Source organism: Carcharhinus amblyrhynchos, chromosome X (genome assembly GCF_965287045.1).
Source record: "Carcharhinus amblyrhynchos chromosome X, sCarAmb.v2.hapA, whole genome shotgun sequence".
Lineage (NCBI taxonomy): Eukaryota > Metazoa > Chordata > Chondrichthyes > Carcharhiniformes > Carcharhinidae > Carcharhinus > Carcharhinus amblyrhynchos.
The window spans coordinates 9056903-9075406 of NC_137359.1; the positions used below are offsets into that span (position 1 = coordinate 9056903).

The window sequence follows — 18504 nt, forward strand, 5'->3', positions numbered from 1 at the left end:
CCCCCTCCAGTGCAATCACATCCTTCCTATAATTGGTGACCAGAACTGCACACAGTGCTCCAGCTGTGACCTCACCAAAGCTCTATACAACTCCAACATGACTTCCCTGCTTGTATCTTCTGTGCCTCGATTGATAAAGGCAAGTCTCCCATATGCTTTGAATTCTTTCATTGAAAAATATTATGATCACCTTTTCAGTGAAGAATCAGTTATTTTCTCTCTATCAAATTGTGAACAAGAATTGATGCCTTTAACCATGTCTGGCTTACTAGACTGGATTTATTCACCATGGAACATGTAAAAAGGACCTTACATGACTTACAGGCATCGAGTAGAATTGGTTCCCAAATGCCACTCACCAAAGGAGCAAGGAACTCAGATAATGGATCGAGCCGGAGCATCATGTTTAACAAAAGAAATGAAATGGAAGATTTGACCCTGATACACCCAGCTTGCTTTGGGGCTGCAGTGTTACAATTTTGCTTGAATTTAAGACAGCGGTCAGTATTCTAACACAACAACCTCAAGCTCATGCATAAAGATAGAAGTAAGACATTGGTTGAGAATATGAACCGCATATCCAGAACTGTAAAAAAAAGTAAAACAACAGAGGGAATTCATGCATTGCGAGAGAGCTGTGCAACCCCCTGAGTGCAATGACAGGACACTGAAGGAGAGGAGGAATTCACGTACCCTGCCGCACTCCCTGATGTAATAACAACAACTTTCACTGTAAGATTTTCCACAGAAGTTTGAAAAGAGAGTTTTGATTATTTTACTGACAAGAACAGATAGTCTGGCTGTCAGTGAGCCAGCAATAACCTGCATTTGTGTAGCAACCTTTCATGGGGCAAAAGGCTTTGCAGGAGGGTAAATCAGACAAACACCAACACCAAGTGGAAGAAGTAGCTGTCAGGCCAGAGGAGCAAACAGAGTTGTAGGTTTTACATGGAACCCCTACACTGCAGAAAGAGGCCATTCGGCCCATTAAATTTGCAATGACTCTCCAAAGGAGCATCCCACCCTTCTGCCCTATCCCCGCAATCCCGCACATTCAGCATGGCCAATCCACCTAACCTACCCACCTTTGGACACTAAGGGGCAATTTAGCATGGTCAATCCACCCTAACCTGCACATCTTTGGACACTAAGGGACAATTTAGCATGGCCAATCCACCTAACCTACACAGGGTCTGAAGGGGGAGTCCAATGTCAGTTAGCTAGCTGGGGGGGGGTCAAATGTAGGTCAGCGAGCCTGAGGAGGGTGGGGGGTTGGTAATAGTGGAATGGGGTTGTCATGAATACAGGCAGCAGAATATTGGAAGAGCTACAGTTTATGGGGGATTCGATGTTTGAGGCTAGCAAGGGAGCATTGATCAAGGCAAGTCTAGAGGTAACAATGGGCTGCATGGTGAGAGAGGCAAGAGTACAGAGCTGCAAGTCAACACTCTTGCTGCTGGAAAGGCCACAGGGTCAGAAGCTGAGTTCAGGGTCAAATAGGTTACAAATAGCCTGCTGCAGCCTGCAATAGTGATGAGGGAAGGGATGAAATTGCTGACTCAGGAACAGAGTTTGTGGAGGTTGCCAAGGTTTAATATTTCCCTACATTATTAACATTTGCAGCAGGAACATATTGACTATCATCAGGTCATTAGGGCAATGAAAACTAGCAGCAATGGAACATCCTATCTGTGGTTCTAAAATTACTAGAATACTGATCTACAAAAAGTACATACCTGCACAAAAAATACTTATCAGCATTACTCTTCACAGAGTAACTCATCTCCTGACTCCCCAAAGCCTGTCCACCACCTACAAGGCACAAGTCAGGAGTGTGATGGAATACTCCCCACTTGCCTGGATGGGTGCAGCCCCAACAACACTCAAGAAGCTCAACACTATCCAGGACAAAGCAGACCCATTTGATTGCTACCCGTTCCCCAAACACTCACTCTCTCTACCACTGACAAACAATGGCAGCCATGTGTGCACCACCTACAAGATGCATTGCAGGAACTCACCAAGGCTCCTTAGGCAGCACCTTCCAAACCCACGACCACTACCACCTAGAAGAACAAAAGTATCATATACCTGGGCCCACCACCACCTGGAGATTCCCCTGCAAGTCACTGGCCATCTTGACTTGGAAACATGTTGCTGTTCCTTCACTGTCGCTGGTTCAGAATCCTGGAACTCCCTCCCTAACAGCACTAACAGCGCAATGGGAGAAGCTTTCACCACATGGACTGCAGTGGTTCACCATGTTCTCAAGAAGAATGAGGGGTGGGCAATAAATGACAACATTGTGAGGGATGCTCACATCCTGAGAATGAATCTGAAATGATCCTATCTGTAAAGATTCTTATCCATAAGAAAAAAACTGTCTATAAAAGAAACTTTGAATAAAAAATTGATATGAAATAATTATTGTATGAAGAAAAATACTTAAGTGTTTGAATTCTGAAATATTTATCCATAAGGAATATTTATACTTACCTAGAATAAATATTTATTTACAGGAAATAGTTATGTTATGTTTTCAACTACTTATCCATAAGGAATATTTATCATAGAATCCCTACAGTGCAGAAAGAGGCCATTCGGCCCATCGAGTCTACACCGACCACAATCCAAACGAGGTCCTACCCCCATATCTCTATATATTTTACTCACTAATCCCTTTAATCGACACAACTCTAACCTACACCTCACAAGTTATCTGCAATAGATATTTATTTACAGGAAATAATTATGTCACATGCATAAAGAGTCATGAAGGAAGCCCAGTCCAACCAGCCTCCCATCCACTGACTCTGTCTACACTTTCCCCTGCCTCGACAAAGCAGCCAGCATAATTCAGAACCCCGGACATTCTCTCTTCTACCTTTTTCCATTGGGAAAAAAAATACAAAAGTCTGAGGACGTGTACCAGCCGACTCAAGAACAGCTTCTTCTTTACTGCCATCAGACTTTTGAATGGACCTACCTTATATTAAACCTTTTTTTCTTTACACCCTAGCTATAACTGTAACATTCCATTCTGCACCCTCTCCTTTCCTTCTCTATGAACGATATGCTTTGTGTATAGCACATAAGAAACAATACTTTTCACTGTATCCCAATACACGTGACAATAAATAAATAAAATACCTACATATGAGGAATATTTATTCTTATCTGGAGTAAATATTTATAGGAAATAGTTATGTTATATTCTCAAATATTTATATATAAGGAATATTTATACTTATCTGCAATAGATAGTTATTTACAGGGAATAATTGTTAAATATTTATATATCTGCAATAAATATTTACTTACAAGAAAGTTATGTTATATTCTCAAATACATATAAAAGGAATATTTATACTTATCTGCAATAAATATTTACTTACAGGAAATTTGTTATATTCTTGAATATTTATCCATAAGGAATATTTATAGTTATTTGCAATAAATATTTACTTACAGGAAAGTTATTTACATTCTCAAATACTTATATATAATGTATATTTATACCTATCTGCAATAAATATTTACTTACAGGAAAGTTATATTATATTCTCAAATACTTATCCCCAAGGAATATTTATACGTATCTGCAATAAATATATATTTACAAGAATTAATTGTATTCTCAAATACTTATCAACGACTTTTTTTACACTCGAAATAGGCATGAACAAAAAATCCTCGTCTACAAACACAAACATTACATGCCTAGAGGAGCATTTAAGAGAAGTGAAAGAGGAAAGAAAGAAATGTTTTTGGGTGTACACGCCTTGCTGATTGGGCTTTCCATCGACTTGTTGCAGAGGGAGGGAAACGAGGAGGGAGGAGGCTCCTGTCACTCTCCCTGTGTCATTTCACTCACCTGTTATCCAGGTTCCGGGGCCTGGCTCTACTCGCCTATTTAAAAAGAGGGGGACCAGCTAGCTGACCAATGTGGTGGGGTGAGTCAAGCTTGTGTAAACCATGCTCAGGATGTGCGTGCTGTTCGCCTGCTTGGCTATAGTCAGCCCTCTGGGTGCCCTGGGGGCAATGATTGAGTGTGCTCCCTGCAATGAGGAGCTGATGGCTGCCTGCCACCCCCCCAGGGGCTGCGAGCTGGTGAGAGAGTCCGGCTGCGGTTGCTGCCTGACATGCGCGCTGGCGGAGGGAGCGGCGTGCGGGGTTTACACTGAGAGTTGTGCCTCTGGCCTCAGGTGTGTGCCCCGCAGCGGGGACAAGGCGCCGCTACAGGCGCTGCTGCACGGCCGGGGAGTGTGCCGCAGCCGCAAGCGGAGGAACCAGGTCCAGCCGGCGGGTGAGTGAATAAGCAGTCACTGTACACAACTGCTTTCGGATAGACAGAGGCTGTTATTGAGCTGAATGTATTACAGGTCAATTTCATATGGATTTATTATCGTCCCATATATTAACATACAGTGAAAAGTATTGTTTCTTGTGCACTATACAGATAAAGCATACTTTTTATAGAGAAGGAAAAGAGAGGGTGCAGAGTGTAGTGTTATAGTCATAGCTAGGGTGTAGAGAAAGATCAAATTAATGCGAGGTAAGTTCATTCAAAAGTCTGACAGCAGCAGGGAAGAAACTGTTCTTGAATGAGTTGGTACGTGACCTCAGACTTTTGTGTCTTTTTCCTGACAGGAAGGTGGAAGAGAGAATGTCTAGGGTGCGTGAGTCCTTGATTGTGCTGGCTGCTGCATTAGCATAGTGATTAGCACTGCTGCCTCACCGCGCCAAGGACTCGGATTCAATTTTCCCTGGCTTGGGTTAGTGTGTGGAGTCTGCACGTTCTCCCTGTGTCTGTGTGGGTTTCCACTGGGTGCTGTAGTTTTCCTCCCTCCCTTCCCTTCCCCCCCCCCCCCCCCCCCCCACACAGTCTGAAAGATGTGCAGGTTAGATGGACTGGCTGTGCTAAATTTACCCCTTGGTATCAGGGGTCTGGCTGGGGTAAATGCATAGATAGGGCCTGGGTGGGATTATGACTGGTGCAGACTTGAGGGCTGAATGGCCACCTTCTGCACTGTAGGATTCTATAATTAAACGTACACTGGGTCAATGTGTGGGAGGTTGGTTTGTGTGACGGGACCAGGCTATGTTCACAACTCTTTGTAAGTTCTTGTGTCTTGGACAGGAGTGGGAGCTATACCAAGCAGGATGTATCACAGTTTAGTATGGTTCCTGCTCTGTAAGACCACATCTAAAAGTCAACAAAAATTGTCATTCCCTTCAATTTCCACTATTTAGCAATAGTGCAAAATGAAGCAAAGTGTCAGTGTGATAGAAAAGACAATTTGCCAGCACCATCATAGTTAATTGTCTGAAGGATTTGATTTTAAATACAAGTATCTGGGGATACTGACCATGTGTGAGAATATGAACAAGTTTGCATTGTTGTAGTATCGGGAGATGGGGTTTCTCTCTGGAATCCCTTTTTTTAATTCCCTGCTGATGTTTACTGTGATGTGGAGATACTGGAGTTGGATGTAGAAATTTTGTGTCAATATGCATGATCTTCTTGAAGATCCCCTCCACTTGGAGCTGGTAGTTTGCAGTGTTGCTGGTAGCCACTACTTACTACAACATTTACTATCACAGTGGGAACTGGGTCAAGTCACTCCAGAACAGTTGGCAGCACTTTCAAGGGAGGAGGGGAGCTTCAACACTCAATGCATTTCCCACTTGAATATCCCAATTCCATTAATTGTGCTGAAAAGTGGGAGGGGTGGATTTTTAAACTATACATTGTAGCTACAGGAGACATTGGAATCTCAGAATCCTGACAGAGGAATTCTACAGTCTTGGGGTAAGTGTTCAATGTGATGTGATTCAGTAGTGAGGATGCTGAGAGCTAGTCAAGATGTTACATGTTCAGACAACATCCCCAGCATTAGTTACATTGCCGTGAAGCATTCCTCAGCCCTGTGCTGGGATGGCAGCCTAGGTTCTGTGCTCAGGTCTCTGGAATGTGCATTCTTATTGAGGTCTTCCAGGCAGCCACAACACTGGGCACAAAAACTTCCTCCTAAACAATGATACTAACCATTGCAGCCATAGCTTGCGATTGCCATGAATGTAGAAATGGGCAGTACAGCACCTCCAGGGTAAGTTCAGTGAGCTGAGGGGAGGTTCTGTGCTGAGCAGGGCAGGGGAAGGCCTAGTCCCTTTATACAACAGTTGCCTTCATTGACTAAGATTTTTTAAAGCTCTCAAATCTTTGCTTAGCACTGCTACCTCACAGCACCAGGGACCAGGTTCCATTCCCAGCTTGAGTCACTGTCTGTGTGGCGTTTGCATGTTCTCATCATGTCTGCGTGGGTTTCCTCCCACAGTCTGAAAGATGTACTGGTTAGGGTACATTGACCCAGACAGATGCCGGAGTGTGGGGACTAGGGAATTTCACAGTAATTTCATTGCAGTGTTAATGAAGCCTTATTTGTGACTAACTAACTTTTGTGTGGATGGTTGGGGGCAGCAGTCGAGGGGGTTTGGGTGATCGACAGTGGGGTGCTGCTTGTGGTGTTCAGATGGGTTTACCCAGCTGTTAAACTGTCTTAATCTTCCAGGGTAAATCTTGCATATCTGACCCAAATCTTTAGCCTTCCCAGGCAAGTTCTAAGCATGTCTATGTGCCAGCACTTCTGCAGGGTCCTGTTGATCTTATTGAATGGTGGGGCAGGCTCGAAGGGCCAGATGGCCTACTCCTGCTCCTATTTCTTATGTACACCACTCGGACAATAATAAGCCTGCTCTGCTGGTTCTGGTGAGGAAGCCTTGAACTAAATCTGCTGAGTTCCCTCTGCTGACGAGAGCTGGTACTGCAATAAGTAGCAGCAGTAAACTGGAGTTTGAAGTGATGACTGCTGTTTCTTGTGCCAGGGAGTGTGGTGATGAAGACTGTGAAGCTGTTCTGAGTCAGAAACATGTATGTTCCGTACACTGAATGGGAGTGACTCTGAGCTTGCTACCTGACCTGGTCTGTTCATATTCCTGCAGGAAAGCCCCTGGATGGTGAGGAGAAATATTCCTTGGCAAAGAGGGAGCACGGTGGCAAAAACCATGGAATGCGGCTAGCAAATCCTAGCCAGCATTTGGCACCAAAATCGCGTCGAGGAAATCGCCATTCAAAGCCCACCATAGTCAACCCATCCAAACTCCCAGCTGTCACCACATCTGTGGCAGATTCTGAATATGTAAGTGCCAGGTTTTGTAGTGAGGGGCATGGGGGGTGGGGTGCAGGGGATGAGAAATAGATTGAATTCCAGCAAAGCTAAAATACTTTAAATTCCTATTCAGGGGAGCTTAATGTTTGAGCAAGAGCAGTGGATGCTGAGAAAACATCTGTAGGGAGAAAACCAGTTAGTGTGTGTCAGAGCTACAGAGAGGAATGAATGCTGTCTCAGAGGGGCTCCAAACTTAATTAGACAATGCAGAGTCAGCCCCCTGAAGGGTAAGTACTCCACACCCTTTTTTTTACCAAGCAAGCCCTAAGAGGAGGTGAACCATCTTCCCCTATGCATTGCAGCCAGACTTGCTCTCTGACTTCAGTGGCTTTTCCACAACAGGCAAATTTGGGTTTCAAAATTCAAATTTGCTCACCAGAGCATGGAAGAGATGTGGGAACATAGGAGCAGATGGAGGCCATCCAGCCCTTCGAGCCTGCTCCACCATTCATTTAAGATCATGGCTGCTGATCCAGCTCAATAGCCTAATCCTGCTTTCTCCACATAGCTTGTGATTCCCATGGGATGAATGGGCCTCTCTGACACATGAGCAGCCCAGGCTCCAGTCGCTCCCTTAAAACAAACAGTTTGTGAGCTTGGACATTCTTTGCTTCAGGAGTTTTTCATTTTTGGGGGGGGGGGGTGGAATCCCAGAGTGTAGACGCACACCTCTGCTCACACTTGCTTTCAGAATCAGATGGTGGGACCTGCCCGCCATCTTGCATGAGAACCGGCACAAAATGATGCGCAATGACGCAAAATGAGGTGAAGTCAAGCTTGAGGCGCAAACCAGAAAGGGCGGCATCAAAAACTGTGCAGCGTCAACATAGTGACTCAAAGCAGAGGGACTTGCTGCAAATTCCTCTTTAAAGCGTTGCAATGTTGAGGGGGGGGGGGGGAGGAATGGCAACCAATCTGTACTTGACACAGAAATGACACTGTCAATGTGTCTAATGACTGTAATTGTGAATTCTACCATGTATTCCTGTGTCAGCTCCTGTACACATAAAAGGATTGATTCACCATAACAATTGTCTTGGAGATGTACGTGAGCAAGGCTATTCCTTGCAGTCATAGCTTCTGACTCCAGTGTGGAGCTCTTGTCGACAAGAAGCAGGAACTATTTGGTATTAAGGCAGTGTGATTGAGCTGCTGAGTGGCAGTGAGAGTCTCCAGGATCATTGCAAGGTTATGTGCTACGAGCAATGACAGTCTGAGTTATGGAATCTGTCGGTGATGCTAACTGTGGTATGCAGTCAGAAGTAGCCACAATGGATAGCCTAGTGCTTTCCATAAGTACAGATTGACATATTTGATCTGTCTCACCACCCCAACTTGCCAAAGTTTCAATCTGCATCAAAAATCCTTCCCTTCCTCAATCCAAATCATGTCCCTCTCCCCATTGATCCAGCTATCAAGTATGAAGAAACTAACCCTGAACATTATTGTGGCCAAACTTGTAAGTGACTCGGTGAAATAGTGTTTGCTTATGCAGAACCCTAAAGGTGTGAAGCTAGCAGCTAATCCCATTGCTGTTGCTCCTGATTTTCTACTTGGACAGAATTCCGTGACACTGAAATGCAGGTGTGAGGAATGTAGGAGGAGATAATGACCTGCCGAGTCCAGATAAGATGTTGCTTTAGTGGACCATACTGAGGTTTTGACTGGGCCAGAGAAAGCTCAGGCAGTAGGGCAAAGGCATGCATTGTAAATTGGACAAAGGAAAAATAACAGCTCCTTGCAAGGAGCCGGACGGAGTAGAATTTTTACTGAGCGTTTGGAATAATATACTGTATCATGGAGGTAATCTTCCTGGAGTTTGTAGCTGAGCACTGAGAGAACAAAGAAAATTACAGCACAGGAACAGGCCCTTTTAAGCCTGCACTGACCATGTTGCCTGACTGAACTAAAACCCCCAACCCTTCTGGGGATCATATCCCTCTATTCCCATCCTACTCGCATATTTGTCCAGACGCCCCTTAAAATTCACTATCGTATCCGCTTCCACTACATTCCCCGGTAGAGTTCCATGCACCCACTACTGTGTATATATAAAAAAAAACTGCCTCATATATCTCCTTTAAACCTATGCCCCCTAGTAATTGACTCTTCCACCCTGGGAAAAAGCTTCTGACTATCCACTCTCCATGTCCCTCAATCTTGTAGACTTCTATCAGGTCTCCTCTCAACCTCTGTTGCTCCAGTGAGAACAAACCAAGTTTATCCAACTCTCCTCATAGCTAATGCCCTCCATACCAGGGCAACATCCTAGTAAATCTTTTCTGTAACCCTCTCCAAAGCCTCCACATCCTTCTGGTAGTGTGGCGACCAGAATTGAACACTATATTCCAAATGTGGCCTAACTAAAGTTCTATAAAGCTGCAATATGACTTGCCCATTTTTAAACTCATGCCCCAGCCAATGAAGGCAAGCATGCCATATGCCTTCTTCCCTACTTTCTCCACCTGCATTGCCACTTTCAGTGACCTGTGTACCTGTACACCTGGATCCCTTTGCCTATCAATACTCCTAAGGATTCTGCCATTTACTGTATATTTCCTATCTGTATTAGACCTTCCAAAATGCATTACTCATTTGTCTGCATTAAACTCTATCTGCCATCTCTCTGGCCAAGTCTCCAACTGATCTATATCCTCTGGTCCTCATTGCTATCTGCAAATCCACCAGCCTTTGTCTGTAAACTTACTAATCAAACCAGTTACATTTGCCTGAAGCATTTATATATTGCAGACAGCAAAGGTCCCAGCACTGATCTGAGGACTGCCACTTGTTACAGCCCTCCATTCAGAAACACCCTTCCACTGCTACCCTCTGTCTTCTTTGACCGAGCCAGTTTTGTATCACCTTGCCAGCTCACCTCTGATCCCATGCAACTTCACCTTCTGCACCAGTCTGCCATGAGGGACCTTGTCAAAGGCCTTACTGAGCTCCCTTTAACAAAACCACATTGCCTCTCACTAATAGGTCCACTTATTTCCAAGTGGGAATAAGTCTTGTCTTGAAGAATTCTCTCTAATAACTTGGAGAACCCTCTCCAAAAAGGCTTTAATGGGACAAAGAACACAATGGGCTGCAGTGGTGAGAACTGGGGGATGGGAGGGTTGGATTTTGATCAATGAATGAGTCTTTGTCACCAGCTTGACTTTGGATTTGAACAGATGAGTTTTGCCTATATGTAGGGCCCATGCCGTAGAGAAATGGAATCGATCCTGCAGGACCTGAAGCCGGAGTTCTTCCGCAGCCCAGAGGACATTTACATCCCAAACTGTGATAAGAGAGGATTCTACCGGAGCAAACAGGTAAATAGTGATCTGAACACAACCTGGGACGTAGCTTGTCAATCTCACTGAGAAGCCCCTCACTCACTGGTGGTGAAAATCTAAAGGGGAAATGGTATGCAATGGGAGACAGAATAAGACAGTAGGAGCTGGACAGAAGAAGGGACCATAGTCCCCATTAGCTAAAACACTGGGGTGGAGAGGGGGAGAGAATGAATTACAGGCCACTTAGCATCATGTCAGATGCCAGAAAAATACTGATCCTATGATTGAAGGAAGTCTTAACAATGGACTTGGGATATCACAGCATGAAAAGTCAATGTGCTTTTAAGAAAGGAAAATTGTGTGCAACAAACTTGGTGTTTTCTTTTGAGGACGTAACCAGTAGGGTAGATAAAGGGAAACGGGTAGATAAAGGGAAACCAGTAGATGTAGTCTATCAAATGCCTTTGAAAATCCAGGTAAGGTGCCACACAAATTTAATAACTGAATTGAGGGTTCATAGATTTGTTCATTTAAGGATTGGTGAAGGGACAGATGCATAAATGGGGCACTTTCAAGTTGGCTGGAGCCTTGGCTATTTACCATCTATATTAACCATTTGGAGTATGTATCTTGGGCTTTGTGAACCATATAGAGCTGGTTGGAATGTAAACTGTAGGGAGGACACAGGCTGCAGGTTCAGTGAGTGGGTAGAAAGGTGGCAGATGGAGTATAATATGGAGATGTTGAGGTTATTTACTTTTGGTCTAAAAATAACAAATCTATTTTTTTAAGTTGTCAGATACTTGTGTACTTGTTCAAGAGACACAAAGATTAACACGCAGGAATGACGAGCAATTAGAAAGGCAAGATTCTTCTTCCGTCGCCTCTGTGCTCACCTCCTTTTGGGCAGGAGTTCTGCCCCCCAGCATTCAACAGATCCACCCAACTTCAGTATTCTCCCTCTTCCTGGACCCCACCCTCTGGTCTCCTCCTTCTTGATCTTTTCATTTAAAATCTATTGATGCAACATTAGCTGTCTCCAATTTCTCTGCACCCACCCCAACTGTCTCCCTCTCTGAACTTAGTGCACTCCATTCTCTTCAATCTGACCCTGATCAAACTTCTGACAAGGGTGATGCTGTTATTATCTGACATACTGACCCCTACCTCAGAGGCTGAGGGTCAACTCTCAGACACTTACTCCCACCTCCCCTTGGGTCATGACCCCACCACCAAACATCAAGCCATTGCTTCCAGAACTGTCAGCATGCTCATTGCCTCTGGGGATCTTCCCTGCACAGCTTCCAACCTCAGTTGTGGCAACCCACTTCTACCTTTTTTCCCCACAATCCATAAATAGGACTGTCCTGGTAAGCCCATCATATCAGCTTGTTCCTGCCCCACTGAACTCATTTCTTCCTATCCTGACTCTATCCTCTCTCCAGTTGTCCAGTCTCTTTCCATCTATCTTTGTAGTTCCTCTACCCTATTTCATACCAACAATGCCCAGTTTCCTGGCCTTTACTGTGGAGGTCCAATCCCTCTAACCCTCCCCACCAAGAGGATCTAAGTGCTTTGCTTTCTACTTCTTCCTTGAGCAGAAGCTTGACAATCCCCATCCACCACCACTCTCCTCAGCCTTTCAGAGTTTCTTCTGTCACTCAATCACTTCTCCTCTAACTTGTCTGTGTGGAGTTTGCACGTTTTTTTGTTTCTATTCTTCACGTGTCTGTGTGGGTTTCCTCCAGGTGCTCAGGTTTCCTCCCACAGTCCAAAGATGTGCAGGTTAGGTTGATTGGCCATGCTAAAAATTGCCCCTTAGTGTCCTGAGATGTGTAGGTTAGAGGGATTAGTGGGTAAATGTGTAGGGATATGGGGGTAGGGCCTGGGTGGGATTGTGGTCGATGCAGACTGAATAGCCTCTCTCTGCACTGTAGGGTTTCTGTTTTGTCCCACTTTCTGTGAATAGAAGGTTGGGTTTCCACATAGGCCCCAGTTAAATCTGTCTTTTTGTGGGTTATGTGAACCACTCCTTGCTCCAGTCCTCCTCCAGGCCCGCTTCTGGAACTCTTTCTTTCCATTACAGCAATGACCATATCAGCTCTGCTTTATGCTCTTGCCTGGAGACTTGATCAATTTTGCTTCCAATTTCCACCCCTCATCTTTGTGAATCATATCTGACACTTCCATCCCCAGATGTCTGTCTCAATTTCTGGGCTTGTATGAGTATTGGTGGTGAGTCTATCACCACTGACTCCCAGTTACCCTTCACCCTGCTTCCAGGGTGTTTAATTTAGATGACGTTTTAGACAAATGTGAGGTGATGCATTTTGGCAGACTGAACCAGGACAGGACTTGCTCAGTTAATGGGAGGGTGTTGGAGAGTTACAGAACAGAGATCTAGGGGTACATGTTCATATCTCCTTGAAAGTGGAGTCACAGGTAAAGAAGGCATTCAACATGCTTGGTTTCATTGGTCAGAACATTGAATACAGGAGTTGGAATGTCTTGTTGAAGTTGTACAAGACATTAGTAAGGCCACACTTGGAATACTGTATACAGTTCTGTTCACCCTATTATAGAAAGAGTGCAGAAAAGATTTACTAGGATGCTACTGGGACTTGATGGATTGAGTTATAAGGAGAGGCTGGATAGACTGGGACTTTTTCCTCTGGAATGTAGGAAGCTGAGGGGTGACCTTATAGAGGTCTATAAAATAACAAGGGGCACAGATCAGCTAGATAGTCAATATCTTTTCCCAAAAGTAGGGGAGTTTTAAAACTAGAGGGCATAGGTTTAAAGTGAGAGATGTGTCCAGAAGGGCAATTTTTTTCAGAGGGTGGTGAGTGTCTGGAACAAGCTGCCAGAGGTGGTAGTAGAGGCAGGTACAATTTTGTCTTTTAAAGCATTTAGATTGTTACATCTATAGGATGGGTATAGAGGGATATGGGCCAATTGCAGGCAATTGGGATTAGCTTGGGGGTCTTAAAGGTGGCATGGATAAGTTGGGCCGAAGGGCCTGTTTCCATGCTGTAAACCTGACTCTTCCTGTAAGGACTTCATTCCACTTTTCTCCACCTCCACTATCTGTTCTGATGGCACGTCTGAAAATTATGCTTCTGACATATGCCTTTTTTCCTTAACCAAGGTTTCCCCATTCTCCACCCCCCACAGCTGTGACAAACCAATCAACTGAGTTCAGGCCACTGCTCTTCCCCACTCCCTCCCAGAACCAGGATGGGGTGGTGGTAAGAGCAGTGGCCCCCAAGCAACCAGTCTCTGCATTCAAAGGATCATCCTCCTCCATATCACCAACTCCAGCATGATGCCACCACTCAACACATCTTCCCTTCATTTGTCAGCATTCTGCAGCAACTGTTTTCTCCAGAACACCCTGGTCCACTCCTGCAATGGCATGGGAAGGTGTTGTGGGTGATGGGATTGAGAAGGTGCAGCACCTTCCCCTTTACCTTCTCCCTGCTCACCATCCCAGGGCCCAAACACCCCTTTCAGGTCAAGCAGTGCTTCACTTGTACCTCCTGCAATCTGGTCTATTTCATTTGCTGCTCCCAATGCTACATCAGAGACCAAATGCAGACTGGGTGACAGCTTTCATCCATCCATGAGTAGGATCAGACCTTCCTGTTGCTTACCACTTCAACACACCACCTTGCCTTCCTTTCCGAGTATCTGTTCTTGGCCTTTTTGCAATGTTCCAGTGAACCTCAACACAAACTGGAGGATCAGCACCTCATGTTCCAATTAGGCATTTTACAGCATTCAATAACTTTAGACTGATCTTCTCCATCTTGATGTTTTTATATCACATACATTTTTGTCCCTTGACCTGACTGGTCATCTGTTACTTATTCATCAGTTCAGCTTTCACGGAGCACATCTCTATTCTGTCAGCACATTCTGATATCTTTATGTAACCACTAGCACCTTTTCCTGCCATTACTGCTGCCTTTGTCTCATGACTTAAACACTTTTTTGTTACAATCTGAGCTCTCACCAATCACAGACCTTCTGCTCCACCCCCTCTTATACACTACCTAATCCAACACTATCTCCCTCTGTAGAAGAGTCACACTGACTTGAAATGAAGGCTGGAATTCTCCAATCCTCCACTGATGCCAATGAGAATGGAGAATTTGGCACTCAGCCAATATTCTCTTCTGCAGCGAGACTGGAACTCCAGCCACAGGCAACATCAGAGAATTCTGCCATTAACTCTACGAAGGTGAATGAAAAAGCAAATTGTGTGGAAGGCGCAGAGAGATCTGGATAGGCTGAGTGGGTGAGGACCTGGCAGATGGAGTGTAACGTTAGCAAATGTGAGGTTATCCACTTTGGAAGAAATAATAGTAGGATGGAATATTATTTAAAAGGCAAAAAGCTGCAACATGCTACAGTGCAGAGGGACCTGGGGGTGCTTGTGCACGAATTGCAAAAACCCAGTCTGCAGGTGCAGCAGGTGATCAAGAAGGCGAATGGGATGCTGGCCTTTATAGTGAGGGGGATAGAATATAAAAGCAGGGAGGTCTTGCTGCAACTGTATAGGGCACTGGTGAGGCCACAGCTGGAGTACTGTGTGCAGTTTTTGTCGCCACATTTGCAAAAGGATATTTTGGCCTTGGAGGGAGTGCAGAGAAGGTTCACTAGGCTGATACCGGAGATGAGGGGGTTAGCCTATGAAGAGAGACTAAATAGACTGGATCTGTACTTGTGGGAGTTTAGAAGGCTGAGGGGGATCTTATAGAGATGTATAAGATAATGAAGGGGATGGATAGGGTAGAGGTAGAGAGATTCTTCCTGCTTAGAAAGGATAGCAGAACTAGAGGGTACAGCCTCAAGATAAGGGGAGGGGACAGTTTAGATTGGAGTTGAGGAGGAACTTCTTCACTCAAAGGGTGGTGAATCTCTGGAATTCTCTTCCCATTGAAGTGGTGGAGGCTACCTCGCTGAATATTTTTAAGTCACAGGTAGATAGGTTTCTGATAGACAGGGGAATTAAGGGTTATGGGGAGAAAACAGGAAAGTGGAACTGAACCACTATCAGATCAGCCATGATCTTATTGAATGGCAGGGCAGGCTTGAGGAGCTAGATGGCCTACTCCTGCTCATATTTCTTCTTGCATTCTTACATTAACTCTTATTTTTCTCTCTCCAGAATTTTAAATTTTTTTTCTCTCAGAAAAAACCATGCACTCCCAGGTTAGGTAGATTAGCCATGCTAAATTGCCCCTTTGTGTTGCAAGATGTGTAGATTAGGGGGATTAATGGGGCAAAACAAAACATGGGGTTATGGGAATGGGGCCTGGGTGGGAGTGGGAGGTGGGGGCAGAACCTGTGCTAAGGTCCATCAACTTCTGGCCAGAAAATCCCACCCAATAGATTAGAAGTTATTGTCAGAGGAATATAGATTTTTTTTTGAATGTCTGTGGCTTTAGGAGATGATGGGAATGGTGTGAGGAAATGCTCCACAGTAAAGAACTCCAGAAACAACTCCACTATCTATGGCTGTGGCAGGTGATGACCTCTCCTTCCTTTCCTAATGCCGCCCCCCCCCCGCCCCCCCCCCCCCCCAACCTCAAGTCAATGGTGTGACAGGGTCAATAAACTATTTCCACTGGATGGAGATTCTGGAATTAGGGGACATTAAGTATTTCTACACACATAGTGATAGCTGTTTGGAACACATCAACACATGGCAGTTGATGCCAGATTTTAGTGCTAATTTTAAATCTGAGCTGAATATTTTTTAAACAAGAAAGGGATATGGGCCAAAGGCAGGTATGTGGAGTTGGGGCCACATGTCAGCCATGACTGCATTGAATGGCTTCCTCTGGTTCCACTTTGACAGTGGGTTTACATGCTGCATTTCAGAAGCTGGTAGAAGTGATAATGAAGCATCTTGCAGCCAATGTTGTTCTGTCAGGAATTCTGACATCCTGTTTACCCTTTGGCACAATTTCCAAACAGGACAAGATGCTGGGGGGTGGAATTGAATTTGAGTGCTCCACTGCCCTTTAAAATTCTGAAATCAGGTTTGTGGCACATCCACAAACTTCTGAGCAGTGTGGGCACAATGCCATTGGTGAGGGGTTAGACAGACTGATAAAGGGGCTCAAATAGGAGAACTACCATGGCCCATCATCCCTCTGCCTAGAGTACAAAAACTGCAGCTTTGGTCTCCATATTTAAGTATTGATGTTCAGAGATTTGGGTGTATTTGTACCAGGAATACAGAAAGTTAGCACACAACAGGCAGTGAGGAAGACAAGTAGTATGCTGAACTTTATTACAAGGGGATTGGAATAGAAAGAAATCTTGTTACAATTATGCAGGGTTTTGGTCAGACTACATCTGGAATAGTGTGTGCAGTTTTGGTCTCCATATTTAAGGAAGGATAGAGTTGCATTGGAGACAGTAGAGTGAAGATTCACTAGATTGGTTCCTGGGATGAGAAACTGAGTAAATTGGGTGGATATTCTCTGGAGTATCGAAGAAATGAGGTGATCATATGGAAACATTCTGATGGGGTTTGACAGGATCAACAGATATTGTCTTCCCCACCACCCCTCCCCCCCCCCCCCCCCCCCCCCAACCAACCAAACTGGGGAATCTAGAACACGGGACGCAGTTTCAGGATAAGGGGCCGACCATTTAGGACTGAGATGAGAAGAAATGTCTTCATTCAAAGGGTGGTGAATCTTTGGAATTCTCTATCACAAGAAGTTGTGGATGCTCCACCATTGAATAGATTTAAGACCGAGATAGACTTTGGCCTCAGGGAATCCAGGGATTTGGGTGGGTGGGTGTGTGTGTGTTTGGGGCGGGGGGGGGCGCAGGCAAAAGATCAGATTGAATAGAATGGTGATGTGACCTTAATGGGCTGAATAGTTTACTACTACTTTATTGTCACAAGTTTACACTAACACTGCAATGAAGTTACTGTGAAAATCCTCTAGTTGCCACACGGCACCTGTTTGGTTACACTGAGGGAGAATTTAGCATGGACAAATTGCACCCTAACCAGCACGTCTTTCAAACTGTGGGAGGAAACCCATGTGGACACGGAGAACATGCACACTCCACAGTGACCAAAGCTGGAATCGAACCCAGGTCCCTGACAGAGGCAGCAGTGCTTGCCACTGGCCATCTGTGTCCTGGGCAGTTATCCAGTGAACTGGCATTGTCACATGTCTGTCTATGGGAGCAGACAGTGGCTGAAATATTTCCTCCAATAACTAGACTTCTTTAGCTGGGAAGTGCATGGAGATCTCTGACAAGTTGGGAGGTGCAATCCATGCATTTTGTTCTCCTTCCATGAATACAAGATGTGTTTTTTTTCTCAATGTTTCCTAGTGCAAGCCATCAAGAGGCCGAAAACGGGGTCACTGCTGGTGTGTGGATAAATATGGCCATTCGCTTCCTGGGCCTGCTGGCAGGAAAAGGCCAGTGTCATGTGGGCAGAGTGCATCTTCTGAAGAGGTTGGATATTAATGGGTGCCAGGCAGCTATCTCCTGAGGATAGCACTGCCTGAAGTTTCCAACAAGAAGATGAATGTCTCCAATCAGCCTTGCTTGCTAGCTACAGCTCATTCCTAGAAAGACCTCCTGCTTTATCCTGGAATCACACATGCTGGAAGTAGTTTAGTTTAAAGATTAAAAAGTGTGTAACAAGGTCTAATGAAATTTAACTTTAATTCTGATTTTTCTGCTCATTCCAAGGGTGCTCCAGTGTCTGATACAAACATTGTACTGGCATGCTTTCCATGCTGTCATTATTTTTTCTAGCACAAACTAATGCAGTTCTACTGGTGAAGATGTATCTGGGTCACAGCTAGGGCTGCTATTGAGTCATTAAACCCTGGCAGCTCATTGGCTGTTTATTGAGTGGAGACATTGAAGGGTTTTTAAATATTTCTTTACATATCAGCACTGCAGAAATGTTCCTGAACAGTTCAAAGGTCACTGTCCTGCTA

General features: G+C 44.8%; 2 protein-coding genes across 2 annotated transcripts in view; both read left to right on the forward strand.

The window, feature by feature from the left end:
- Nucleotides 1-3928: 3928 nt before the first annotated feature.
- On the forward strand, nucleotides 3929-18361 carry LOC145361951 (insulin-like growth factor-binding protein 5). The gene is made up of 4 exons (XM_080217945.1): nucleotides 3929-3953; nucleotides 7003-7199; nucleotides 10430-10549; nucleotides 17885-18361. Exons 1-4 carry the CDS (start codon nucleotides 3944-3946, stop codon nucleotides 18020-18022), a joined length of 465 nt encoding a protein of 154 aa, XP_080074071.1. The 5' UTR covers nucleotides 3929-3943; the 3' UTR covers nucleotides 18023-18361.
- The window catches only part of LOC145361946 (sterol O-acyltransferase 2-like), a 95783-nt gene continuing 81242 nt past the window's right edge, over nucleotides 3964-18504 (forward strand). Inside the window, exon 1 of the mRNA XM_080217935.1 lies at nucleotides 3964-4306. Within this exon, the coding sequence (XP_080074061.1) occupies nucleotides 3976-4306 (331 nt within the window). The 5' untranslated portion in view covers nucleotides 3964-3975. The remainder of the gene's footprint in view (nucleotides 4307-18504) is intronic.